We start from the raw sequence: 20,250 nt of genomic DNA on the forward strand, positions 1-20,250 counted from the left end.
CCTTACAGGTTAAGGATAATGTTGAGTGCCAACCTGTTGCCAGAGTCCTTTCAGCAGATTTGTCCCCTAATTCAAAACTGAAGCGCAAGTTAAACGTCAGACTTGAAACACAAGAGCCAACATCTGAACTGAATCCTATTTTGAGCGAAATGTGCCAGTATGAGTATCTCCCTGATGCCAAAAAAGACTTTCCAATTCTTGATTGGTGAAAATTGCATTCAAATACAGCCAGAACTCTCTTCATTAGCTAGACAAATTTTAGCTATTCCACCAAGTTCAACTAAATCAGAGAGAGTTTTTAGCTCAGGTGGAAATGTCGTCCGATCATCCAGACACAACTTACACCCAGAAAAAGTAGAACAAATCATCTTAATCAGAGAAAACATTGTCTTGTTGGAAAAGTTTGGCAAAAAAATTCTGAAATAATATTTGAATATGTTGTTTACATTTGACAAATGTCATTTGTGTCTATTTGTCAAAACCATGTTTATATATTTTTTTTTAATTAGATTTTAATAAATTTTTTTCAAAAATTGTTAAATTTCTCGTCTCGTTCTCGGTCTCACGAGAAGTACTAACTTCTCGTCTTGGTCTTGTCTCGGTTTGAAAAAACCTAGCCTCACTCATGGTTATTTAAAAGTCAAAAAGAGTATTGAAGAGAAACATAACTCTCTGAAAAGTTTACGTTTCGTTTTTTCTTTTTCCTCGCTTAAACTAAAATAGTGAGTTAAAGATCCAAAGTTCATTCAAAAATTAAAATTGCGCTACAGCTATTAGGACTGAAATTTTTTACTTATGTTCATTTATTATAAAAAGCAGTTTGCACACTTTAGTTGTTTTAGTTTTGCTTCTGGCGTTTTTATTTGAATATTAATTTATTGTGCTTAGTTTTTTTCTTCGGGTGGTATGTTAAGTGATTTATTTAATTATTTTTATTTAAATTGTGCACTAGATCAACATTTTTTATATCATATCAAAAAAATATTAGTGTTTTACAAATTTGGGTATGGTTGGATTTTGGCTATTTGTAGTGAATCCTTTTTTACTGCAGTATGGAATAGGCGTAAGTCGCGGGTTAAAACCTAAGTGGCGATGACGTTTGTCTGACAGGATAAACTAGTTATTAGTGCTGATCCTCATTGAAACGCCAGTAATAATAGACGCGACTCTGAGGAGATGTTTATTACTTAATTACTACACAAATTATGTTTACACATTAGTATTAATGTTTTTTTTCCATTCTGAGGCCTTTCATTGTTGTATCCATACCTTTTATTTTTGTAATCTATTTTTATTTTTTTTTATTTTTGTTTGGTGACATATTTTCTATATATCTTTATTCATATTAGTATTTATATAACAATTTATTTTTTATTATTATTGTAAGTACTGTTTAGGTGCATTGTCTGTCTTATTTATATTTTAAATATTCCTCTACTAGTCTTTATTTTTGTCTTGACACCTGTCTAAATATGCTTTATTTGAAAAATTATTCTCCTTTATTCTAATGTACTTCATTTCTTCCCTCAGGCTTTCACTGCTCGTGTGTGACCATTCGGCGAATTTTATATAAGTCAGAATTATATATATGCCAAAGTTTTTAGATAAATGATATTAGTAAATATATATATTATATTAGTAAAGTGTTATTATATTAGTATACAGTATACTATTTATATTATGAAACAGTTATGTTATTATGTTAATTATAGTATTATTATATAATTAGTTAACTAATTAGTTGTTATTATGTTATTATGTTCATATTATAAAATGTAAAAATATTTAAAATGTTGTAAAAAATTATTAGATTATTGTGAAGAAATGGTTGATAAGAAATATAAACCAACTTTGCTGATGATTGCAAGTAATCTATTGGAAATAGATTTTAAAGCAATTAAGTTTCATTATTCAAACGAAATTGGCGATGATCATCTTGAAAGAATTGAAACTCCTATTAAATTAATTGAAACTTTACAACATCATAGGCTTCTAGGGATTAATAATTATGATGGTTTTGTTAAGGCACTTATAAAAATCGGAAGGATTGACCTGGCATATCATTTTTCTAGTGAGTTTTATAATAGTGTTATATTTTTTATATCTAGTTTTTATAGGAGGCGCATGCAGTAGCACGTCTTGCATGACCGCGTATGTAATGTTTTGTTTTTAAAACTTGGCCATGCTCATTGCATGTTTAAATTGTTTACATATCTTTAAATTTGAAATTTTGATAATGCGTTATATAAGATAAAGTCTTCAAGTAAATAGCTTTTTAAAATAAAACTATAAAAAGATTTTTTATCTTTATAGTTTTATTTTCCAAGTTTATTTTATATTTATTTTCTTGTTCTTTAAGATTTATTTTCTTTTTTCAGTTTATGAATCGTTTTCTTTTTAAATCTCTCTCTCTCTCTCTCTCTCTTTATATATATATATATATATATATATATATATATATATATATATATATATATATATATATATATATATATATATATATATATATATATATATATATATATGCAGGGTGACCAGAAAAAACAGAGACAAGCATTTTTAATCATTTTTTATTAAACCAACAAAATTTAAGTAAAACAACAATAAATAACAACAACATTGACCTTCCGCAATAATATACTCAGCCGGTTTCGAAGTGGCCTCCCGCGGCGATACATAAGCCCAAACGCGTCTTGAAATTTTCAGCGATGGGCCGCAGTAGCACAGGCCTTGCCTCCAAAATTGTAGTGTAGGCGTGTAGCACAGACCTTGGCCTCCAAAATTGATCACGCTGTAATCCATCGGGTTGAGAACTGGCGAGTAGGGAGGCCATTCCGAAGACGCGATGAAGTACGGAAAATGGGTCCGACACCAGTATTAAGTCGTTTTCGTCTTGTAAGCAGGTGTAGAGTCCTGTTCGAACGTCCAATTCACATCGCTGAAGTGCTGTTGGGCCCACGGAAGTACCACAGTCTCGAGAATGCGTCGGTAGACTACTTGGTTGATTTTGACTCCTTGATCCACGAAAACGAGGGGGGTCTTACCCCTTGCGCAGATTCCGCCCCATTGTTCGACAATGGCTGACATGCCGGAAGCCTCAGAGGACCAGCTCCTGTCGTTTTGGTGGTTGTGCGCCTGCTTGACGGTGTACAGCTTCTCGTCCGTGAACAGGTTACGCTTCCATCCAAAGCAAGCGGTCCGACGCTTGAGTTTGCGACATCTCTGGAGCCGCACACGTTTGTTTTCATCGGTGAGCAATTGAACTTTTTGGAGCTTTTAAGGCTTGAGGTTGAGCTCCTTTTTTGTCATTTGTTGCACCGAGTCACGTTTCATTCCGGTTTCACGGGCGATTTTTCGCATGGAGACGCTCGAATTTTGCTTGACTCGCTTCGTGATGATCTGGCGGTTGGCGGACGTGTTGACGGTGCGTCTTCTACCATTTCCTGGACGGCGACCATCGTGGCCGAGCTCCTTGAAACGATTGACGGCCTTGGACACAGTTTGCTTAAGCACATTAAGCAAGCGAACAATATCATATTGACGCATTCCTTTACGAAACAACTCCAAAATTGCGCTACGTTTATTTGACATTTTAAAAATATAATATATTTTAGAGATATTAAACTAAGAACATATATATACTAGTAACCAGACTAGTCTATGGATAGACTTACAACACAGACATAGACAATTCTGTATGTTGTAATGGATACAACAAATGTTTAATTTTTTGTCCTTGTTGTGTCTATCAAATTTTTGATGGTGTCCTAAGATTGCTCAGTTAAAAAATAATTTTCAATTCATAAGTCTACAAAGCATAATTTTTTGTCTATTTGGTGTCTATGATTTTGTCTAAATTTACTTGATTTCATAAAACCAGAAATATTGATTTTTGCCAATAAAATCTTAATTACCCAAAAAATCCCTTAGAAACAAAAAAGAAAATATACGATACATTATATTTGAATTTTATTTCATGGTAAAAATGACTTTTATGGTGACAAATTTAAAAATAAAAAAAACGGAATATGACAATAATGTTTACACAAATAGTTGATTTTCCAAAATTTAGATCCAATCATAGTCAGATTCATCAATAAAATGAAAGTAAAAAACATTTTTCTTTTTCGCTATTGTTTTATTCGCAAACCTAAATAAATTTTAACACCTATTGGAATCTTCTACTTACCAATCCACATTTTATAAAGGACAACTCCTTGATCACATATTTTTAAAATAATTTTATTGAAGGTGATAAAGATTTTAGTGACTAAGGAAAATTTTTTAAATGATAAACTTACCTTCAACGAAATTTCAAGAATTGAAAAACAACTGAACTGAGTAATTAATGAACTTCAATTGAGCACAAAATAGTCCATTTTGAGGTTTTTAAATAGACATTAACTTTTCAATCAACAGCACACGCTGGACAAAAAAATCGAGATTGTTCATTTAGTGTCCGTTTTTAAAATGATTGTCTAGAAAGACAAACATTTTTTATAGACCATTCATTTTTGATAGTTGTAATTAAAATTGTTGCAATTAGTGCTTTGTCGAAGTCTATTTTTGTCCTTTTATAATAAGGCCATTAGAGATTGTCTGGTTGCTAATATATACTAAACATAAAATCATGGAGAATCCAAAAACCAATAAAACTAATTGGGTACCGTAAAAAAGTTTATTATCAGGACATATTAAATTTTGCCTCCGTTTTTTCTGGTCACCCTGTATATATCAGGCCTTGTTTTAAATAAAAAATGCTTAACGCAATAGCCCAATGTGAATTTGACGTCATGAAATTCTCTTTATGTTTTTATTTTTTAACGACTTGAACATTTTTAAATTACTCCAATAATATTAATTACCGCAGAACAAGTTAAATGTTAATTAATTTTTTTTGTTTTATTACTAAAGGGAATGTTTGTTTTTTTTTAATTTTTTTATATTATATAATTAAATTTGATAATAGGGGAAAGCGTGCACCCTTGATCATAAAATCCAGGGCGCATTGTGTTAATAACATTCTCCTAAATTAATGATAATTGTAAAACTAATATTGATTATAAAAAATATATTTATACTTTCTTAAAGTTTATTAAAACCATAAAGTTAGAAAACGCTAAAATAGTTTTATAATTTTGTCTTTCGTAAATTTTTGTTTAGCATTTTTTCCCCCTGGATTTTAGGATCAAGGGTGCATACTTTCCCCTACATTTTAAAAAATTTTTGGTATTAACAAATTTCTTTCTTTTCTTGACATTTTCATAAATGAATTAAAGTATGCTAAACTTTTGAATTTTTAAATGATTACTTCTTAAATTTCTAATTGCTTCTTTGCAACTACAAATAATTTTTTATTTTAAAAAAATTGGCGAGTAATAAATAAAAAAATTTAATTACTTTATTTATTGAAAGTTTATTATTTGTTACTTGTGAAAGCAAAAATTATTTTTCCATACATCATTTATTAAAATTATATCGCTGTTTATATTATTTATTAAAAAATAATCGCTACTTTTTTTTTAGGCAATAAAAATACAACCACTCTTAATTATAATAAATACATGAAAATGCAAACATACAGTATGCAAAATTTTGTTATGGTCTCAAAGTTACTTTGATTCGGACCGTAGAGAAAACTTTACCTCTAAACAATATTTTACCCAATTTTTAAATCATTTTATATCATGCCTTATATCATTTCAATATTACCCGAAAACTTTTTATTAACCACCCATTTGGCTAAAATTTATCTAGTCTTGATACAGTACTTATTTTGTCTTATGTATACAGTATTTTTAATATATTATCTATCCGCTGGGTTGCATAATACTACTATTATCAAGGCATTTTTGAGCTATATTATTTTATATCCTTTACTGAGCTTCGTTTTAATTTTCATATGCACAGTTTTCGTCTTTTATTATTATTCATAAAGTTTTTTATAAACTTTGCTACAGGTTTAAATCTTTACATTTTTGCAGGCAATTTTTTATCTACTATCATATATTACTTGATTTTTGGTGATAATTTTAAATTGCACAGTTTGTTCATTTTCTTACACTTTAGATTGGTTAACAAAATTCGAATGAAGTATCCATGACAACGTTAGAGTCTTTTTGAAGACTGTTGTTTTTTATTTTATTTTAAAAGCGGTTTTTTATAGGGTTATTGCCATTTGATTGCTTTTGATTTATTTATGCTGAAGTACCTATTTTTTCAAATAGCTCTACGAGAAATTTTTTAGTATTTTCAGTTAGCATACTTTAGTTGTTTTAGTTTTGTTTCTGGCGTTTTTATTAGAATTTTAATTTATTGTGCTTAGTTTTTTCTACCCGTGGTATGCTAAGTGATTTATTTAGTTATTTTTATTTATATTGTTGCAGTAGACCTACATTTTTTATATCATATGATCAAAAAAAGTATTAGTGTTTTACAAATTTGGGTATGGTTGGGTTTTGGCTATTTGTAGTGAATCCTTTTTGTAGTATGGATTAGGTGTAAGTCGCGGAGTAAAATATAAGTGGCGATGACATTTGTCTCACAGGATAAACTAGTTATTAGTGATCCTCATCGAAACGCCAGTAATAATAGACGCGACTCTGAGGAGGTGTTTATTACTTAATTACTACACAAAGTTGACGTGACATAATTAAACTAAAAGAAGTTTACACAGTTTTAATTTAAGTTAATACATGCTCGAACAATGAACTTATAAATAATTTAAAATTTTTTCCATGATAAAAAACTTTTTGTTAAGAAGTAAAGTTTTCTCTACGGTCCAAACTAAACGTTATTTTGAGACCATAACAAAACAAAAACGAAAAATTATATATCAACAAAATATATCGAAAGCCGCTAGTTTATAAGAATCGCTCTTATATATATTTATATGAATACAAAATGAAAAATCAATCACATGATAACCACATATACATTGCATACAAATCTGTATCTAACATCCAAACCTCATACTATCTATTAAAAGAAATCAATATATATATATATATATATATATATATATATATATATATATATATATATATATATATATATATATATATATATATATATATATTTAATATTTCAAACAAAGATAGTTTATCTAATAAAAGAACAAAAAGAAGAAAAATAAAAATTATTCTATTATTTCTATTGAGTTTTTTCTAATGACCCTATTTTATTTATTTCTATTGAATTAGCGTTAGAGAAAGAGCGAAAGCAGTTTTTTAAGATAAATGGATTTAATTTGTGGACTCTGTCGGCTTTGTTTTGATTAAGATTATTTAGCCTTTCAAGAACATATTCAAGAAAATGTCTTCATATTGGAGTTCTTCAGGAGTTAAATCAAAGTTGGTATCATTGATTCTTGCTTTAAAAAATGGACTTGTAAATGCACTTTTTATTTTCTTGGACAAAAACGTTTTGAAAATTTTTATTTAGTAGATCAGCAATTTTTTTGTTGATTCTGGGTTGTATCACCGCTTGGTTGTTGCAGGGTTTTTTATATAGTTTTTTAAATATTGTTGTGAATTCATACATCTTTATAAAGTTTTTGGGTTCGTTTTAGCTTCTTCCAACAATCATTGATTCATATTTCGTGTTGCTATAGAAATTTCAAATCAAACTCTTTTTGATAATTATTTATATTGGTTACAAACATTAGAATTTTTTTATTTACTAGAACAAATTCTGTATCTTAAATTCTGTTTTTCTCTAATGATGAGATATGTTCTTTGTTCAGGTACACCTTCTTTGACGATGAGTTTGAGGTGTTTATAGGAATGTATGAGTTACACGCTTCTTTAGTATAATGAATGAAATCATCATACATTTCTTGATCATTCGTGGTATGAAAACACTGAAGCCAATCGACACTAGTAAGGAAGTCATTAATGCTAAACATATACATGTTTCCTAAAACAATTTTACTATCAATGGCACTTATATTTGCTGACTGAGTGGTGAATATAAAATCTAAAATATTTACAGCAGATTTAATAATTGTTTGAAATGTTGATATGTTTACATTCCTGATATAGGTAATTGTCATTTATTATTTTATTAAAAACATCCTCAATTTCTGACGATTCTTTAATCGAATTTATTAAACCATTGGACCAACTTATCCCAGGAAATTTAAAATCACTAACTATGATTCGATTTTTATAAACTTTTTGGTCAACATATTCTTTTGCAATTCTAATTAAATTTTCTATATCTATCATATCCTTGAAATCATAAGGTCTATAAGTACATCTCAATAAGATATTTATCATTGTCGAACTGGATAATAGCCCAGACATGCTCTATTTGGCTCAATGTAAAACCGCTATCGTTAAATTCGTATGAAGTAACGGGTGATGCGTAAGTTGTTGGACATAATAAAAACGCAAATTACTTATTTATAAATGAAAAAAACAAACTATTATTATACTTTTTATAAATAAAGTATTTATCTTTTAATAAAAATAAGTTGTTTTTAAATGAAAAAACGCTACTATCTGCAATTGATCTCAATTTTGCTCTAACGCCTTTCATAAGCGACTGTAATAAATTTAAATCAATTTCTTGTAGTTTTACTTTAATTCGATCAATCAAAACTTGCTCTGTTGAAGCTTGCCAATTTTCCTCGTAAACCTTCTGTGCCAAAGGTCCCTAAAAGTTTTCAATCGGTCGTGCTTGAGGCACATTTGGGGGATTAGATTCTTTGTTAGCGTAATAGATATATTGGTCTATCCAATTTATATAATCTTTAGAATAATGTGAACTTGCTAAATCTGGCCATATTATGTAGTTAAAGTCTCCATGATACTTGCGAATGAATGGAAGAAGTCGTTCTTTTAAACATTCATCAATATAGATCGATGAATTATTTGCTACAGCCTTGGAAGTGCCAAACAATGGCTCGGACATACCACGGTCAGACATGGCTATACACATTAATAATTTTTTTGTAAATTTCTCTTTTTTTATAAAACGAACACTTTCTGGGCATGTTTTTTTGTTGTTTGTGTTGTATCCAAAAACTCTGATGACCAGAGGCGATTTTGTGTTATAGAGTTGGTTAACTGTTTCTTTTCTTTGCCTTTAATTGTTATTTTATAGTGTAATATGGAGTTTTTTCACGTTTTCTATATTTAATATTTATTTTTTCTTAACCGACGAGCAATTGTCGATTGATTTACACCGAATTTAATACCTTATTTTCTCTGACCCCTTTTCAATTGTTGAAAAGTCTCGTTAATTCGGCTTTTTTTTCTCTAGTGCAGAATGTTGAAAGACCAGGGTGCTTTTTGTCAGCAAAGGGTTAAACAGTTTCAAGTCTTTTTAAGTTATCATATATTTATTTATTTTTATGCTTCGCTTCATTTTTCGCAGTTTCCTCACTTTCATCAAAAAGTATATCATCAATGTTGTTATCACATGCTTTCTTCACTATTAGATTTACATTGGGCACATTCCGAAGAATTGTAGTCATTATTGTTATTATAATATATATTAACTTGAAGGTAATATATCTATAACTTAAATAATATATATTAATTTTAAGCCAGGCTTTTTTAAGATCAAGAATTTTTGTATTTTTCTTCAACGACGTTGTTTTTCTTGAAAAACGTCCGCATTTGTTATGTGACTATTTACAAGTTCGTTGAAAGCTTGGAAATCTCCCACTGGTCGTACCTTTGTGCCTTTGTTTTCTTGCACTCCGCACATAAGCGGTATCAATACTTTAGATGGTCACAGTGTTAGTTTATTATATGGTCCAAGAATGACAGAGCTGATTCATTCACTTATTTCTCAGGGTGTCCACTCTGCTGGAAAAACTGGAAAAAAGGCTGTTTTTAAAAAACATACTGGGAAAACTGGAAAAATATTGCGTTAAGCAACATTGATGCTAGAATAACTGGAATTTTTCTTTTTAATTGCTGTTTAGTAACTTAATTTGTGTTTAGTTAATGATTTTTTATGGCTATTTTAAATCTTACTGACAATATTTTTTTTTTTTAAAGTTTTATATTTTTAATTTAGATTAGTGCTGTTATTTTAGTTAGTATAAATATGGAATTAGTTAAGAAAAGTTAAGCATCAAAGATGATTCAAAGATGACTGGTTGAGCGATGATAGTTTTAAAGATTGGCGATGATTGTTTTAAAGAAAGATCTTAAAGATGATACTAAAGCAAGATGTGTGGTTTGTCACAGGTTAATAAAACTCCCTTCAAGTCGGCACTCTGCCTTGACAGATAACTCAAAAGGAGCAAAACAAAATAAAGAATTTAGAAAAGTGAAAGGATTCTTTGCAAAACCAAAAGAGAAAAGTTCTTTACCCTCTGTCTTTTCTAACTCTAATGAGTCAACTACAGAAAAACAAAAGACATTAGATTTGTGTGACAAAAAACTAGATGTTGCTAAGCCTGAAATTATTTGGCACCTTAAAATGTAGATAGTGGATTTTCTCTACGTTCTAATGATGACTTGAGTCATGTTTTTACAGCTATTTTCCCGATCAGTTCCATAGCTTCACAAATTCAAATTGGTCGAAGCAAAACTTCATGCGAGTAAAATCATGGTTTAGCTCCTTATTTTAAATAAGTTTTGTTAGAACTTTAAAACTGTCAGACATCCATCTCCATTCTTTCGATGAGAGTTTAAACAAGATTACTCAAACTTTCGAAATGGATATTTATATTAGATTCTGGGATGTTAAAAGAAATTGTGTAAATATCTGTTATTTTAGGTCAAGTGTCTTAGGTCATACGACACACCAAGACTTATTTACTCATTTCAAGGACTTTGTTAAAATATTTGTTTATTTCAGTCTTATTGCTATTATTATCTTAAGTTGTTTATTCTTTAAAGTTTTTTGATTTTGTGATATATTGAGATATTTTGCAATTTATTAAATAAAAAAATGATTTAAATGGATTGTGCCTTCCGTAAGAGTTTTTTTGATGTAATAACTAGAAACTTTGTACACCTACGTCGTAAGTCTACAAATAGTTCTTTATTTTAAATAGTTATTTGTTAGTTGTCATGATTATTTTGTTTTTGTTTTAGGCTTTTTTTAAGTTATTTGCTTAAATTTGTGCATAACAATGACTGAATATTGTTATGACTGACTCTTCAAAAATTTATTAAGTTTAAATTGTTTTATTAATTCTGAAATTTATTAAATTCAAAAATAAAGAAGATTATGGAAGTCTTTGCATTTGTTGTCTTTTTTTCTGAATCTATATATATAATTCTCAATGGCGTTGAGTTTAGTATTTGTAGTGTTAATGCTTTTTTAATTTATTACAGATTTTTTGAATTAAGTTGTAGAACACGAATTTATGTTATGAATTTATGTATTTAGTTTTAGATTTAATATTACTTTTATATTTAAAAGTACAGTGGTTGTTATTAAAACAATTTTTGTATCACTTTGGAAATATCCTTAGTGCTGGGATTTAAGTGCTTTTTCAGTACTGATGCTGGAAAAAGATATGGGTTTTAGGACCACAATCCTTCAAAAACATATCTTAATGAAGTAATAAGTGCTGGATTTTTTAAATTATAATATAATAATAACAGTAAGTGATAACGGTATTGTCAATTACAGGCTCTTTATTCCAGTTCCACGATACCGTTCACTTTTTCCCGTCGAACTTTGCTGTGAATTGTTTTATTTCTCTTTATTTCTTGTCTTATTAACATCAGGTTTTATTTCGTTTTTTGTCGTAGTAACGGCGCCGTATTTTAATACGTTTATCTCTTTCTCTTTATTTCTTGTCGTATTAATGACACCACATTTTATTTCGTTTCATCTCGTCGTAGTTACGGCACCACATTTCGATGTGTCATATGCTAATAATCGAACTGTACGGTTTTTATCACCGTAAATGACGACTCCTCCAAATTTTTCATTCGCATTCATTCCAAAAATTAAATCTAATCTAAATGGTTTTTCTTTTACAATTAAAGAATTAACCATCCGGTGTATTCCATCAATTTCCAACTTGATTACCATTTGACCTGGCACTTGCACAGTCCCTCCCAAAGTTGTGATGAGTTTGTGACAAGACCATGCCTGGATTTATGGATTTAGCATGAACTACAGAGATGGAGCATTCGAAATCAAGTAATGCTGTTTGGAGTATTCCGTTTATTTTCACTTTTAATGATGGCAACGTGATTCAGGGCCATCCATATATTACTTACGCGAAAATCTCCAGATTTTGACCTCTCCCCTCCCCTCTGTTGCACCTTGTACATTTTTATACCCCCTCTGCGTACGTACACTTAGTGGTCTCACCTTCCACCCTCCTCCCTTAATCCTCACTTCCTCCTCCCTCTCTCATATAATTTTCATATGCTTGGTGGTCTACCAAGCATATGAAAATTATATGAGAGAGGGAGGAGGAAGTGGAAGTTATACCCCCCTTTCCCCAATATTATTGCACACGAAAGTGATCACTTTTTTTTGCGCTGTTCAACATTTATAACCTTAACAGACCATGAACGTGAGCTGCATTTATCTTTTAATAATGGGCAAGTGAACGTGAACTGCCACCTCAATTTTTGTGTTTGCCAACATACATTTGTTGAGCCCTTCCCCTCCCCCCACCCTCCGTCTTCCCTCTCCTTCGGTTTAAAAAGCTTTATGATGTTTTTCTCGATGTCTACGTTGATAACTGAGTCTTCTTGATATGTAGGCAAGCATAGATCTTCAAGTGCGGAATAGATCTGTGTTGGCAAACATGTTAATTTTATTGTTTTTCTTCTGGATTCGGGTACGTCAATTATAGTATGTATGTTCGTAGTTGGAGGACGAACCGCTGACGGTTGCCATTGAATACTGGTGGCATAATGGTTGAAATAGCTTTTTGAATCGTCGCGTCCATAAATATAAACAACTATTTTTAGATTTTTCTTTTCTCTTTCTTTTTTATAAAAAATCTTCTCTCTATATATTATATACAGAGTTAAAAAAGTCCTATGACAATACTTTTAATGACAATCCTTATTAAACAAAATAACGCATGACTTTCAACACGCATCTACCTGGTTTCTAAAATCACGTAGATGCGTGTTATTTTAATGCTGGTGAATTGTATAATTCAGCAAAATTAAAATAGAGCATATATTGCCTTTTAGCTAGTTTGTTTAACAGAACTATTTGCAGTAATATAGGTAGCTTCCAGTAAAGGATCGTCCATAAAATACGTAACGCAAACTTTCACAATAAACAAAACAAAATAGATCAAACGTTTTCCCTCGCAGAGTCCTAGTTAAAATAAAAAATCAAAATAGCCCATTAAGTTTAATGAAAATCGTCGCGTAGAAGAGCTTAATATCTTCTATCTTCTATCTTCTTAATATCTTCGTTTTTGAAACATTTTTCATTGCGTAATTTACGGACAATCCCTAAGTAATTCTTACTACCATGGTAACATCTCTAATAAAGCAACTATCTTAACTTAAAAGTTTTAACAATATCTATTTACTAACATGATGGAAGTAACTACTTCGATGTCCAGACGACTATATTTAGTCTATTCGTCAAAAAACAGCTTTGATAAAATTGGTTTTTGTCTATTGATGAAAAATATATTTGACATCAGAATACAATGTCTAATAGGAGCAGACAGCATAACATAATTTCTTATCTTTAGTTAATGTATGTTCTGAAAAAATAATGATGATGTATCTAATAAAAAAATAAACCATTTATTCGAGTTTTTTTTTTTTGAACATGTAGTAGCGCAAAGAAATATAATAAAAATTTGGAAAAAAGTATGAAAAAATAAAAGCTTAAATATAGTTTTATGTTTATTTATTTTATTTTTTTATTTAGACATCGTAGAGTCATAATGTTTTTGAAGATTCCTATGGTGGTGAAGGTTTCAGCGTACTGCGTATTGAACAGCGTTTGTGAGCCGTAAACTATTTTCATTGCATCATGCATAGTTTTTAATTTATAATGTAATGAGAACATGATAACAAAAAAACAACATTATGTTTTATTGGTTTTTATTTTTACATTTATGTGCAATGTGTAAGCAATAAGTCAAGATTTTTCTTTTTTTACATTTTTTTTTTAAATCTTCTTTATAATTATTGTATCCATATAAATTTTCAAAATATTTTTTTTAAACTGCGAACAAAATATAACTTGAATTAGCTATTTTATAATTTTTTTTTTTTTTGCAAGTAGATTTCGAAGCTTTTTTGATATTTTATTATTTAAAGTCTTCTAAATATTAATACGCTAATGAATAGTGCGCATAGTTACGCATAATGTTCGTTATTTATATAATAAACGTAATGTATATAAGCATTATTTATATTTAATAACCGTAATTGTTAAATACGGTTCTGTATTCTGTAAAATACACTGTTTCTTAGTTTTTAAGTAGTTTTAATGCCCTATTATATGTTCCATGCGGTTATTCGAGTAAGGTCAGCAAGCAAATTAGAGCTGAAAAGTAATACAGGTGTAAAAAAAAAGAAATAATTAGTGTCGCTTTGATAAATATGTTTAATGAAAATGATGACATTGAAATAGATGATAGGCTATATGAAGTTATTTATTTACCAGATGATGTAAGAGTAAAAATTTTTCAAAAAACACAAAAAAACACAAATCTGCACCCTACATCACCAAATTTTTTGAAACTTGGCACAAATGTTTAGAGATATATATTAGCAAAGACTGTAAAATTTTTTCATAAAATTCCTATTCGTTTATAACTTAATGCAACTTGAGGGGGGAAAAGTGCCGAAAGTTATTCCATTTACTTTTACCCTTATAAGGTGCTTGTAGTAATGATACAGTTCTGAAATTTTGTAAGAGTTTAAAACCTGTTTAATCCAAAAAATATAGGCTTTTATCTGTCAAAAGAAAACAATGTACTTTATTTTACCATCCATAAAATACACTCAATAATGCCGATACAAAAGGGCATTGACAATTATAGCTATAAAAAAAGTCTGACTGATAGAAAACAAATTTAATTTTGATTTTCTTAAAGATAAGATGAACATCTATTTTTCGAACCAATTTTATTTTGGCCTTACATTTACTTAAGGAATTATTGATGATTGATGTGGACACAAAACTTTGTGATATTTATTAAACCAGACACTCAATCCCAACCTTTTACCAATCAATCAAATCAGAAATTAACAGTTTAGTTACTTTTTTATTTATTTATTTTCATGTTATTTAAAATTGTAAAAGGTATAAAAAAATATAAAAAAGAAATACTCAATTTTAGTGATTTTATACATGCTTTACATTCACATTATTTACAAGTTGTACACATAAGCATAAGGTCTAAGTATGGATAAGACATAATAATCTCTATTTCCTTAGGAAAACAATTCTTTTAAAGTTGTCTTTGGCTAAATAGTAGCAAAGCCCTGTTTTTGTTATTGGTACCTCAACTTTGCAAATGATGTGGACATCTGGAATCCAGCATTGGCTATCTATTGGTGGCCATTTAAACAACCGTGCAGGACCATTCGGACACATAAATTTTACAAGCACGTCTTTTTCTTTCAGATTAATATCTTCAATGACTCCTATCCACCACTTTTGTTCATAGGAAACACAGGCAAAATCACCTGGTACTAGGTTTACAGTTGTTATCTGGACGTTTCCAAAGTCATGAATTAAAGCAAATTCTTCATCAACACTGCATAGCTTTGTGCCTACCTAGCAAAATAATAACATATGCATTTATTCATTTTTGTTAAACATGTTTTATTAAATGCATTGAAAGGAAATTGCGAGCCCAAACTAAAATATAAATATTTTTGACAATGATCTGCTCAAATCAAAAATCTATTTGATCAACAAAAGTTATGCATGTTTTTTAAAAGATAGTAAAAGGTATATTAAACATATATTTTTTACCTTTTGATGGCCAAGTGGTACAAATTGATGGTAACTACGTGTTCCAGGTATTGTTGTTGCAGTATCCAATCGTTCTTTAAGAGTGTTTCTCACCAAAAATAAATCTTCTGATGAGATATATATGAAATGTACACCTTCAATGTTTTCATGACAATATTTATACATTGCTTGTGGAGATAGAATATAATTACCCATATCTCTTTGCAAGCTTGCTAGTGTTGCTAAACGTTTGACTGTACCACCTATCCCATCACAAGGTTGTTTACCGTGGCTAGTTGCAAAAAAGTTCCATTTAGCAGAAAATCCAAAATCTTCAAGATGGAAACAAAGATTTAAAATATTTTTGCAATTCTTATATTGACCTGCACACCCATCAGAAAAGTATTCAATATTTTTTATTTGAGGCAGATTTGTTTTTATATCATTGCTAACAACATCAATAATTTTATATACCATGTTCACATCATAGATCATATCATCCGAAATAATACAATAAGATTTGTGCTTGAGAATACCTTCTTTTTTGAAATAAATAATCACAGGATGAAGTGTACATTGTAAATTTGTCCAATGAAAGCTTTGCACTTCATCTTGAACTACAAATTTATAGTTTTCCGAAAAATCACCCAAAAATAATGCTGTTACCTCATTCATATTTTCTTTTCTTGATCTCAGGTATGATGCTTGACTTTTTGCTAAATAAGAATGTGGTGCGAGTTTTTCCATTTTTCTACATACTAATTCGATGTATTCAAACACTGGCTCTTTATTATGTGTCAAGTTTGACCTCTCTGTTGTTGTCCACTGATCAAATTCTACCTCCTCATCATCTTCAAATTCTCCAAGTAAATCAAGTTTTTCAACCAATGCATTCTTAGTTGCAGGGCATTTTTCACATTTCCGCATCATACAGTCTTTATTAGTTATATCACACACAATATAAGGTAATAATTCTTTGTATGTTAAACCAAGAGGATGTAAAAGCAGTTTCAAATTCTGATGAATAGCACAGACGCATACAGAATGTGTTCCTGAGGCACCAACAGTAATACACCATTTAGGTCGCAATGTGCAAAACCTTGAAAATCCTATTTTTATTTCTGGGTTCTTGGTTTTAAAGGCAACAAACAATTCCTTTAAATTACATAATAGCAAACGTTTTTGCATGTGAACAAAATTTTTTTATGCTTACATAATCCTTCTTACCAGGCATTATACGGCTATGTTCATCATCTTCATAAAAAGTCTTGACCAGTTGAACTGTTACATCAGGAAGAACTTTTCCTAATTTTGGATTAGGCATGGTTAAAATACCTTTTTCTAATGCCAACTTATGTACAGTTCGAGCTACATAGTTTGTTACATGAAATGTTTCAGAAACTTTTTTTATTGACCAGTCTGTTGGAGCAAGTGTCGTCAGTTGTATTTTTTTAGATATTGCTGTAGACTCTGCAATTTTGTTAGTTAGTGATACCATCATGTTATCAAACAAGTTTGCTTTTTCAATATACTCGTTAACAAAATTTGACTGCTCTTCAAAACTTTCTTCTGATATATTAAGGGAAGTGGCTACCTTTTTTTTTAATGGAGGTTGTTAATGCTGTCAATTTTCGTTTACCTTCTCTGATTTTACCTGACTTATGCAATCCTTTGACCTTAATAGGAGATACTCCAGCAAATGTAAAGTGTGTATCCACACCTTTTTTATTTTGAATGGACGTTTCACTAACAATATCAAAATCTTCATCATTTTTATTTTCACTCGTACTCTTTGATAAACGTTTCATAACTTTACTTCGACAGGTTGGACACAATTTCTTTCCAGGTGTAAGATTTAAACCTATAGTTTCTGCTTCTAACACAGTATGCATTGTAATCATACGTAGTGATGCTGAAAAAAAAGAGTAATTACATTACTTAAATAACGTTATTTATACTATGTTATTATATTACTATAAAATTAATTATATTTTTAATTATGATAATTATTAAAAAAACTTATAAACAATTTATTAAGAATGATATTATTAATGAAATATAAATATATAAATTTTTACCTCTACACACCTTTTGGTGAGTCAGAAATGGATTACAACAACTTTTCTGATTACCCTCATATCTTACAACTAACATATCATAATGATGTGTGCATATGCTAGTGATTTGTTCTTTTTTCATATTTGTTCATTTTACAAGTAGTTTTTTAACATTGCTGTCAATATCTTCAATCAGATTTCTTACTTGGGTATATGACTGTTTATAACAAGTTCCATAATTATTTACAAAGCAGCAATTTATTTTGTTATCCATATAAAACTATAATGAGTAATCACAGTCTAAACACTTAAAAACAAGAAATCTTAAATTCTATGTCCTACCAAGTAAATCACACTTAAACACAAACAATATGTCCACTATAAAAATTTAAGTCGTATTTATAAGGAACATATTGCTTGAAGAAATAGCTATTTGTTCTAATAGACATATTTTAAATGCCTAAGTACCTACTAATTATTGTCAATTCTCTACCAACTATTTACAAAAATTTTGTGTGAAATTAAAATATAACCAAATATAATTTTATTTAGCTATATAACTTAACATGGTTATATTTATTAGAAATTTGTTTAATTACTTTAATTAATTTCATTTTATTACTTTTTTTTTATTGATGAGATAATTACTATTTGATTACAATAAAACAATTAAGAATAAAAGGTTATATAATATTGTTTAACTTAATGACATAACTATTATGTAACAAAAATGAAATAACTATTATGTAATGAAAATAACAACTAACAAATTTATAAATTTACAAAATGTTGAACTATGTTTTGTAATAACTTTGTAAATAATTTAATTATATATACTGTTTTTTTTAATCAACTAACTCTAATAATTATAGTCAGTTGATTTAAAAAAACATAATTATATAATTAATTTATAGATTATGATTAATTAGACCAATTTAAATTAAAAATAAAATTAATTGTATTTAGTTCAATATCAAAATACATTTGCGAACTTTTTTTTTTTTACAAAATTTTTTTAGAAAAATTGAAAAACCAAAACATTAATAACTTCTCGACAAAACATAAGGCCAATAAAAATTTGATTCGCAAAGTAGATATATGTCAAATATTTAAGAAAATCAAAACCAAAAGTTTTTTCCATCAGTCGGATTTTTTCTAGAGCTATACTTGTAAATGTCCTTTTTTATTGTTGTTAGTAAGTGAGTTTTGTGGATCTAACAATAAACTATATTCTATTGTTTTGACAGATACGAGACTATGATTTTCAGATTCAGCTGATTTTAAACTCGCAACATTACCATAAGCTTGTTAAAAGGATAATGGTAAACTAACCTATTTCCAACACTTTTCCCCCCTCATTTTTCAGTTAAAAACTAACTAACTTCAAGTTGCTGTAACTCTTAAAGGGATGAGAATTTTTTGAAAAAAATTTACGTTCTTTTCTAAATTATATCTTTAAACCTTTTTGCCAAATTTCAGCGAATTCGGTGATGTAGGGTGCAACCCCTTGCTTTTTGAGAAATTTTTACCCGTAAGTGCTATAAGGCGTGTTGAAAATAATCGTAGACGAAATGAAAGAAATAGACTCAGGCGAGATGAAATTAATCATTTACAAAATGAAAGAAATAGGCTTAATCAAGATGAAGTTAATTGTCGCCAAAATGAAAGAAGATCTGTTGGACAAGGACAAATGTATTCTATAGCAAGAAGTAATGCTATTCCAGATTATAATTATTTAGGAGAAATGAATTAAATTTGTCAGCACTGTGGTGCTAAGAAATTTCCAGATGAAACACATTTTCTATGTTGCCATAATGGTAAGGTAGCTTTGCCTCCACTTTCACCATTTACACAAGTTTTACAGGATTTATTTACAGGGAATCATGTAGATCGTAATGCTAATGTTAATTTTTTAAAACATATTCGAAATTATAATGCCTGTCTTTCTTTCGCTTCTTTTAAAGCAATTGTAGTTCAACCAATAAATCATAGGCCTTCATGTTTTAAAGTATATAGCCAGACTTATCATCGTGTAGGTAATCTTAGGCCAGATCAAGATATTTCACCAATATATTCTCAACTATATATATATGATCCACTTGCAGCTGTAAATTTTAGAATGCAACAACGTTGTAATGATCTTTGTTTACGTGATTTTTTTTTTTGGTAAATTTTTTTGTTTTGTTTATTTGGTAAATTTGAACAGAATTGTTTCCGATTTGAATTTAATAAAAGAAAAAGAACTTGATCATAATAAAGTAAAAGAAGAAATAATGGAAATTACATTGAAAAATAAAGAAAAATTAATTAC

The 20,250-nt window shown here is 29.1% G+C and overlaps 2 protein-coding genes across 5 annotated transcripts in view; one reads left to right on the forward strand and one right to left on the reverse strand.

Annotated features, from left to right (window-relative positions):
- The window catches only part of LOC136090455 (uncharacterized), a 63,439-nt gene extending 49,042 nt beyond the window's left edge, over positions 1–14,397 (forward strand). For 2 of the 4 annotated variants that reach the window (XM_065817133.1, XM_065817135.1), the window contains 2 exons: positions 1,811–2,071; positions 10,033–10,275. In XM_065817133.1, coding sequence (XP_065673205.1) covers positions 1,811–2,071; positions 10,033–10,037 — 266 coding nt within the window. In that variant the 3' untranslated portion in view covers positions 10,038–10,275. Of the gene's footprint in view, positions 1–1,810; positions 2,072–10,032; positions 10,276–13,839 lie in introns of those variants that run through there. The other 2 variants (XM_065817132.1, XM_065817134.1) reach the window with 1 other exon arrangement.
- Positions 14,398–15,256: 859 nt separating this feature from the next.
- On the reverse strand, positions 15,257–16,695 carry LOC136090474 (uncharacterized). Its single transcript, XM_065817169.1, has 2 exons — positions 15,904–16,695; positions 15,257–15,702 (listed from the first exon to the last, which is right to left on the reverse strand). Exons 1-2 carry the CDS (start codon positions 16,627–16,629, stop codon positions 15,349–15,351), a joined length of 1,080 nt encoding a protein of 359 aa, XP_065673241.1. The 5' UTR covers positions 16,630–16,695; the 3' UTR covers positions 15,257–15,348.
- Between the last annotated feature and the right edge of the window lie 3,555 nt (positions 16,696–20,250).

The sequence above is a fragment of the Hydra vulgaris genome, chromosome 14 (assembly GCF_038396675.1).
Source record: "Hydra vulgaris chromosome 14, alternate assembly HydraT2T_AEP".
Taxonomy (NCBI): Eukaryota; Metazoa; Cnidaria; class Hydrozoa; order Anthoathecata; family Hydridae; genus Hydra; species Hydra vulgaris.

What these genes read in the sequence shown, in the direction of transcription:
- LOC136090474 (XM_065817169.1), bottom strand. Translation starts at nt 16,629, where the DNA reads ATGGAAAAACTCGCACCACATTCTTATTTAGCAAAAAGTCAAGCATCA. An exon ending in TACCACTTGGCCATCAAAAG is followed by an intron (nt 15,703 to 15,903) that starts GTAAAAAATATA and finishes TTATTTTGCTAG; the next exon opens with GTAGGCACAAAGCTATGCAG.